At 44.8% G+C, this 7,975-nt stretch overlaps 1 protein-coding gene across 4 annotated transcripts in view; it reads left to right on the top strand.

Annotated features, from left to right (window-relative positions):
* The first annotated feature begins 2,200 nt into the window (after positions 1 to 2,200).
* Positions 2,201 to 7,975, top strand: part of LOC119466461 (ribonucleases P/MRP protein subunit POP1) — a 62,958-nt gene continuing 57,183 nt past the window's right edge. For 2 of the 4 annotated variants that reach the window (XM_049657704.1, XM_049657705.1), the window contains exons 1-3: positions 2,202 to 2,584; positions 2,790 to 2,874; positions 4,635 to 4,816. In XM_049657704.1, coding sequence (XP_049513661.1) covers positions 2,441 to 2,584; positions 2,790 to 2,874; positions 4,635 to 4,816 — 411 coding nt within the window. In that variant the 5' untranslated portion in view covers positions 2,202 to 2,440. Of the gene's footprint in view, positions 2,585 to 2,789; positions 2,875 to 4,634; positions 4,817 to 7,975 lie in introns of all 4 variants that reach the window. The other 2 variants (XM_049657707.1, XM_049657706.1) reach the window with 2 other exon arrangements.

Genomic DNA, 7,975 nt, shown 5'->3' with positions numbered 1-7,975 from the left:
ATGTTTAATGTTAAAGGTACTCTGTCTGGCCAAATTCGTGCAGTGCATCACATCAGCCAGTTGAACACAGAAACGTGGAGAAAAGCCTGTTTCTATCTGCTACTAATCCTCTCATGCTTGACAGTGATAGGGATCCCTGTCGCTTAAATCAATCCACAGCTTTGCCATGCATGAATTTGGCAAGATGTAGTACAGTTCATCTGTTGTGGAAACATACTTGTAATGAGCTGTGTTGCTCATATGTTAATGGAATCATGTATTAGTGAAAGATGCTATTTGAGGGGGGGGGGGGGTGAGGAGGGCCTGCCATAGTAGCTCAGGTCATGAAGGAATTTTTTAGTAACAAATTGAAAAGTAGTTGTAATAGTATACAAACTTGGGCGAGTTGGTAGACAAGTTGCGTGGGCTGTGATATTTTTTTTTTTTGGGGGTTATGTACCAGAACTAATGCACGCTGTACGGCCGTTGCATACGGCTGCGGTGGCCGAGATTTAATCCCGCTACGTCGCGCATAGCAACAAAGCCAACAAACAACCGCGGCAGGTGGGCAGTACATTTTATTGTCGAACTATTCGATAAGTATTCATTATTCAATTTGATTCGCTTGTGGCACTATTCGTATTCAGTCTCTAGAACCAATTTGCATACTCGCCAGCCATGACGTTATACTGCCGAGCAAAAAGGCGAGACAGAAAAAAAATGGTCTAACTGCAGATTTCTGAAACGTATGGCTGAAGGACGCTCGCAGCGCGTCATCAACAGAAGGGAGGTGGAGGGGCGCGGCGAAAAGCTGGCGTTTTGTTAAGTGATGCGATTTGAAAGGAGGGTCGTAATAAATTGGTGGGCCCTTAGTGCGGGAAGTGAAGCCGAGTCTGTTAATTGATGGACAGGGTAAAGTGGTGCAACCTTCGTTCCTAAAGAAGCGGCAGCTGAGGGTCGGGCCTGATCAGTGTCGGGTGTAGAGAAGCGCAGAACAAACTTTATTCAAACGTCACGGAACGTTTAGGAGCGCGGACAAGCCTTCGGCTAGACGGGGTCAGCGCTCCCTAAATATGGCACACAGCGAGAAGAGTGCGGTCTAACCGGATACAGATTTGTGTGTGCGCGCTAACAGTAGGTATAGAAAATTGTCTAGCACAATAAGTACGACAACGTGTAGGCAATGAATCAGTTTGCACAGAATATGTAAAAAAGAATAGGAGGGATGTTGAAAGATTGTGAATGCAAGGCAGTGGGGTTAACCATGCATGAACTGCGTTTGGCTACCCTGTCGGGAGAAAAGAAGATGAGGGATTAAAAGAAAGGATGCAAAATGAGCGTTCACGCGCATATTAGTAGATACTAAAGCCCCTCCAACCACGCGCCTTACGCGTATGGAGGGGCTTTAGTAGATACTGGGTGTAAAATAGCGTAAAATAGCGTCGGGTGAGACCATGCACCAATCACGTAGCCAGAATTTTTTTTTTTCTTTTTTTTTTCTTTTTTTTTTTTCTTTTTTTTTTTTTCCCGAGGGGGTTGGGGGCACCCCCTGGCTATGCCAAAGCCATGCACCTACGGTAAAGTCCCTTTCTAGAACAGTTTACCTACGGCTGGAACAAAATACCGGGTCGTGTTAGCGACGTCCTCAGTATGTCCCCTTCGGGACGAGGGCGTTTTGACCATTTGAGGACATCCTGAGGTAAACTCTCGGATGTGCCTCGGCAGGCCGGTCATAGGCATTCAAGAATAAGTTCCAGCTGTTTGGATGCGAAGTATTTGCAGGCTATACTTATATTATCATTGAGTGCCTATATTGTCATACTCGTAAAAAGTTTGCGGCCTTTCGGGTTTATCTTGTCCTGCAACGATAATCGTCAATCTGTCTTGCGCGCATTTCCTTTCTTTAACCATACAGTTTCTAGCCTCGCTTTTTTATAGAAAGGTTTACGTTTATTGCTTGACCAGCGTTACTTTACAGCGGCGAGGGCAGAGTTTTCAAAAAGGAAACGCAAGTAAGGCACATGACGATTATCGTTGTGGCACAAAATAAACCACAAAGGGCGCTACTTTTTTTAAGAGCACACTACCGAAGAGCTTCTTACAATATAAGAAACTCGATGTTTAGTTTACTATCGTGCTGTTCTTATGGTGTCGCTTGATTTCGAAACCGAAACAAACAGTATTTAATGGATTGCATTGGATATTTTACTAGCTTCCTAATTTGTCGAAAATGGCGGCGATGTTTCAGCACGTGTTAGCGTTGCATACTTTGCGCAGCTTATTTATTCAAACTTGCTCTCAGAGCATGGCTAGCCTTTGACGAAACTGTTGTCGGAATGACCCGGACACTAAGCTAGTGCTGAGCGCTTGTACTACGTTAACCGTTTTTCACTTCTAATTTCCGGCAGTGTCAAGCAGGGCTTGGAAGGTGATCGCGCGGATCCTAGCGTGCTCATGCAAAATGCCGGCGGGAATGGAACACCCGGCAGAATATTACAAGAATGTTGCTGTTTCGCCGACCTCTGTCAACGGTGAAACGACCAAGCTTGCGGGCGGTGCCAGTAATGGCGCAGAACTTTCTGCTGGGAAGACCCTGACCGGGAAAGTAAGTACAAACTAATTGAGACTTCGCCCATCAGCCCTAAATTTAGGTGAACGATGTACTGGTCGCACGGGGAGGCTTCCCCTCCAACTCCAATTGCGAGAATGTCTTTTTCAAATCGAGTGTTCGCGTAAACTTTGCGTGTGAATTCGCTGCTCAATGGGACACTTTATTCAGTCTACTGACCCCGCAACGAATGTCATTTCAGCGAGCGGCTGACGATGCTTGTGGTGAATCCAAGAAGCCACGTCTAGAAGAGGCCTCGGAGGTAGAAGACGTGAAGGTGCCACGAGGTATGTGTCGACGCTTTTTACTTCGCACTCTGCAAATGTTCTCCCGCGCAGATTTGCAAGTAGTTCTTGTTATTTTCACTAAATAAGATCAACGCTTTGGAAACTATTAACTAGGTCAGCAAGGCACAAAGGCTGTTTACATGCATGGAATAATGGTGCCTCGATTGTGTCCTTTGATTTCTGTAAATGAAATATGACGTGTTGAAAGCTCGCATGCTTTAAAAAAACCCTGAAAAGCATGCGTCAAATTAAAAAAAAATTTTTAAATTGTATCACTGTCATTTTTGCAAATGCATGCTGCTACAAGCCGAAGCTGAAGTAAAATACATTGGGCTCTTTATAGAACATTTCACTTAGAATAATTACGTAATGGATATTTGTAAAAAGCTGGGAATTATGGTGGCTATGATTTATAGTCTCCAGGTGAAATCTCCGATAAACTTGAGGCTCAACATTTATGGATCATTAGTGGATAATTATTTTATTGCCTGATGCAAGTATATACAGGTCCTACTTTGATAAATAAAAGAATAATTGACAACACGATAACAAGAGCATAAACAATTTTTACTTATGGAACACATTTACAGTAAGTGTCAGCTCAGGCAAAATATTTTTCGTTGCGTGTTGTTCTTGATGGGTTATAGAGTGTCTTGAGATGGCATTAAACCAAACGTTTTCTCTACCTATGGTAAGAAAAATGAAAAATGCTATGCCCCCTCCATATTTATTCACCACAGTGAGGCTATGCTCACTATTTCATCCAAGTGGGGAATGATAAGAAATACGAAGGTAGTGCCAGGAGCAATGAAAAAAGTGTAAATTGTTGCAACATTGAATTGGCCTGTTTGAATGTACCTTTAACCCTTTCAGCATTGGTATTATTATTTTTTTTTTCAGAAGAACTTTATTAATTTCGACCCCCTAGTTTTCAAAGGATGTTGTAATATGTCCTGTGGTAGTGGCCTTTTGAAGTTCGGCCTTTGTGTATCGTCTGCTGCCTCTGCAAGGTTGAGTATTATGATGAGTTCAATCATCACTGGCAACGCTGTCCGCCGACGAGTTGGCCAGCCACTCCTCGAGTGTCTTTGGTTGAATTCTGCGTTTCTTAAAGATTTCTGTTCATTTGCCTTTAGTATATGGGCAATTCCACAGCGTATGCTGAGTGTCCGGGTGTACACCCCACATCTGTTGCATGCGGGTAGTCTTCTACCGTGTATGGAGTGCATGCAATGTGGATGACGCACCCCCAGCATCAGCTTCGTTTCTCGGCTGTTATAAAACGAACACAATGGTTGATTTTGGTCGTGCAGAAATGAAACAGTGACAAAAATAATGGCAAATGCTCTCTTGGTGTGGTCCTCGTATTCCTCTGACAAAAAGAACGTTAAAAAGAATGCGGCGAGACAGAAGCGCGGAAACGTACCAGTACGTCAGTGACGCTGAAAGGGTTAAGCCGATGTGTTGATTGATTTGATTTGAGAGTCTTGATTTTATTTGTGGAAAAAAAAGAGCATTGTGACTTTGAAAGAAACATTGAGTTTTCGGTACGTCCGTGGGCATGCATTTTTATGTGCTGTTCTGTGCCTTCATTACTGGTGATGCTTCGCCAACTGCGGGGTTTTAGGCTGACCAGGAAGCTGATGTGTATATCTGAAGGCAACATTAAAATTGTTATTGATTGTGGTTTGTGTTACTAGGCCTTGAAACTTGTCGACGTTACATTCTTTGCTGCTAAGCTGCTGTTCCTTTCATTTCAGAGGTGCAGCTGTTTCAATTCCTGGGAAGCCGAGCAGATGAGATCGCGTCGCTCGTGAAAGATGTTGAGCGCAAGTACCCGAAGCTCATCTCGCAGCAGGTGCCTCGGCACATGCGGAGGCGTACAGTCAGCCACGACAAGAGGCGCCTGCCCAAGCGCCTCCGAGACAAGCTTGCACATGAGGCACGTAACAGATGTGAAGGGGGGGGGGAGAAAAGCAACTGCATTTTTTTGTTTACGTTGCAACATGTTGAATGAGCAGTGGCGTGACATTTCTGATGTGTCATTTTGTTGCATTAAATGAAGGTAGGAACCCTTTGAGCCCCATAAAAATATCGGCTAGTGTCTGAGCACCTATATAATTTACTATACGGTTCATTGTTTTTCTTTAGTTCATACAGAATTTCTATAAGAACGCCTGTTGTAAATAGCATAATTGTAGTTCCTGAGCTGGATTACTCGGTGCTGAGGGCATTAGTTGCACGAGAAATCGAAATGCATGATTCACGAATTAAGAATAATTCACTAATTAACTTTTAGATAATTTACTCAATTTCAATTTAAGAATTGTAGCCGGTGAGTTTGCAAGGCATATCCACTTGAAATAAATTCTAAGAATCACACGCGTTACAAAATATGCACCGTGAAACTTGCGGTAAAATGCAATTTTGTTCCACTTTTTTATCAAACTGCCATTTTATGCATTAAAGCACTAAAGTAACTGGAACACCCTTTTCACACATTTCGTACGCTCGGGAATGGATATTTTGAAACTCCTGTCATCTTCAAAATTTGCTCCAAGTGGATACGCCTTGTGAACTCACCGGGCGCAATTTGTAAATTGCAATATGTGCCGTAAAGTAAATAATTAAAGAGTTAATTAGTGCATTATCTTTAATGAATGAATTATGCATTTCGATTCGTCCTGCATGTAATGCCCGCCTCCTAGTGTAATCTAGAGTTACTGTATTTGCTCCCCTTGGGGAGCAGAAATGAGCCCGCACCCCTATTGGCCAAATCTGGTCACATGCGCAAAGATCATCGTTTTGAGGGAAAACCAACTTCATGGCTGCACCTGCACCATAGTTTCTATGGCCTATACTGCTGCCCGGCTTGCCACTGTTGCGAGGCTCTGTGCGCTGCCGCTCGCCACGCCACCTGGCCTTCGCAGAATGAAGGCAGTTGAGCCGCACCATATCCTGCATTCAAGAGGAGTGGTTTTTCTGCTTAACACGGATGTGTCAGTGGGCAAGATAGCGGACCTATGCACAACTCTGCTCCCATAGGGAGCATATACAATAACTCTAGTGTAATCCAGCTCAGTAACTAGAATTGTGCTGTCACAGGCAGTTGTTAAAAATTGTGCGGTACACATGTTTCTAAGAACCAAGTTTGGTTTTGGTGCCAATGAGATGGATGTATCATGATGTCACAATACGCTGACTCGTTCCATTCCTGCCATTGTTGCAGCTGCCACACGAGAGCACAGCCTATCGTTTATTATTTTCTTTTTTGAGCAATGTTGTCATACAACCTTTGTCCGTAAAGTTCTGAGACTGAGTCCATTAAAAAAAATCGCACCATTTTGTCCGTAAAGTTCTGAGACTGAGTCCATAAAAAAAAAATCACAGCATATCCACGAAGTGAATGATGATGAGTGGGCGAAGCACCGGGGGATCATTCGGGTAAACCACAGCTACGGACGAGAGATAAAGAGAGCGTGCGTCGGGAACGAGAGAGAAAATTACACCATCTTCCCGTGGGGGAACCCTGAGTAGTATGCGAAGCAGCCATGGGGTCGACTCAATGTATTTTTATCAGCTGTATAAACTTGGACATGCAGCAGCACCAGCAACGCGCAGAACTGTTGTCGACGCCGTCGGCGTTTTGCCCGCGTTCGCACCGAACGTGCACAAAGTGGAAGTGGAAGCGGAACCGGAACGCCATCTAGTGAACACTTCATAAAACTACAGGTGGCTACATACTACATCAGAGGAAGGACAGACCCACGGCCTAAGGAGCTTCACCCCTAAAAATGCGTTTAACATTGAAATCATTTGTGCAGCATCCCTTCAAAATAGTCTCCCTTGCAGTCTATACACAGCTTTCAACGCTTTTTGAGGTCTTGGAAACAGTTGGAAAACGCTTCTTTTGGCAGGGCTGTCAGCTCCTTCGATATGGCGGCTTGGTCTCCACGCTCCCCATCCAGCGACCTTTTGGGGCTCTCTTCAAATGTGGGAACAGGAAAAAATCGCATGGGGAGAGGTCAGCGAGTATGGCGGTTGGGGAAGTACAGTAATGCTGTGCTTGGCGAGAAATTTTGTCACGCTGAGAGCAGTGTGCGGCCTTGCGTTATCGTGGAGAAGGCTCCATTGTCGAGATGCCCATAAGTCAGGGCGACGGCATCGCAGTGCATCACGCATGTGGTGGAGCACGCGAATATAAAACTCCCGATTCACTGTCTGCCCTTGTGGGACGAACTCGTGGTGTATGACACCTCTGGCATCGAAAAAAACCATCAGCATTGTCTTTGTTTTGGTCTTCTGTCGCCGCACCTTTCTTGACGCCGGAGAGCTTGTGGACCGCCATTCGGCGCTCTGCCTCTTTTTTTTAGGATTGTATTGAAAAAAGCCATGTTTCATCTTCAGCAATGATGCTGTCGACCAATGCAGCATCCTTCTCTGCCTCGGAGAGCAGATCAGTGCTCACTGATGCCCGCGTGTCCTTCTGGTCCTGTGTGAGGGAGTATGGCACAAGTCTGGCATTCAGCTTTCATTTCCCCAAGTTCTCACACAAAATTTGGTGGCATGTTGTCTTACTAATATCGAGAGCATTCGATAGCATGCCACTGTAATGATGCGGTCTTGCTGTATGATCTCCCTGATCCGAGCCACATTGTTTTCATTCCGTGAGGTCGCAGAGCGCCCCTGCCTTGTGTCGTCTTCCACCGACGTTCTCCCCGAAACGAACATCTTGGGCTACTTGAAAACTCGCGCCCGCGATAATGTCTCGTTGCCGCAAGCGTCATGAAGGAGCTCATACGTCTCTGTGGCTGTCTTGCCAAGCTTCACATAGAATTTTATGTTTACATGCTGTTCGAGGTGGACGTCCATCTCTCCAGATTCACTCACACTAGAATGCGCAGACGACTAGTGACAATGTATTTTTCTACAGGTAGTGCCATCTAGCGGCTGCTACAGCAATTAACATAAATAGCTCAGGTTAGCCCGAAAAGATGGCGCTACACATGCGCACCAACGTTTGTTTTGGGGAATCATTTCTAGAGAAGAAAATAATTCAGTCTCGAAACTTTATGGACAAAGGTTGTACATCAGCCTTATT

This window comes from Dermacentor silvarum, chromosome 10, assembly GCF_013339745.2.
Source record: "Dermacentor silvarum isolate Dsil-2018 chromosome 10, BIME_Dsil_1.4, whole genome shotgun sequence".
NCBI classification, from domain to species: Eukaryota; Metazoa; Arthropoda; class Arachnida; order Ixodida; family Ixodidae; genus Dermacentor; species Dermacentor silvarum.
Note: the sequence above shows the minus strand (reverse complement) of the source record. Positions and strands in the feature narration are given on the sequence as shown.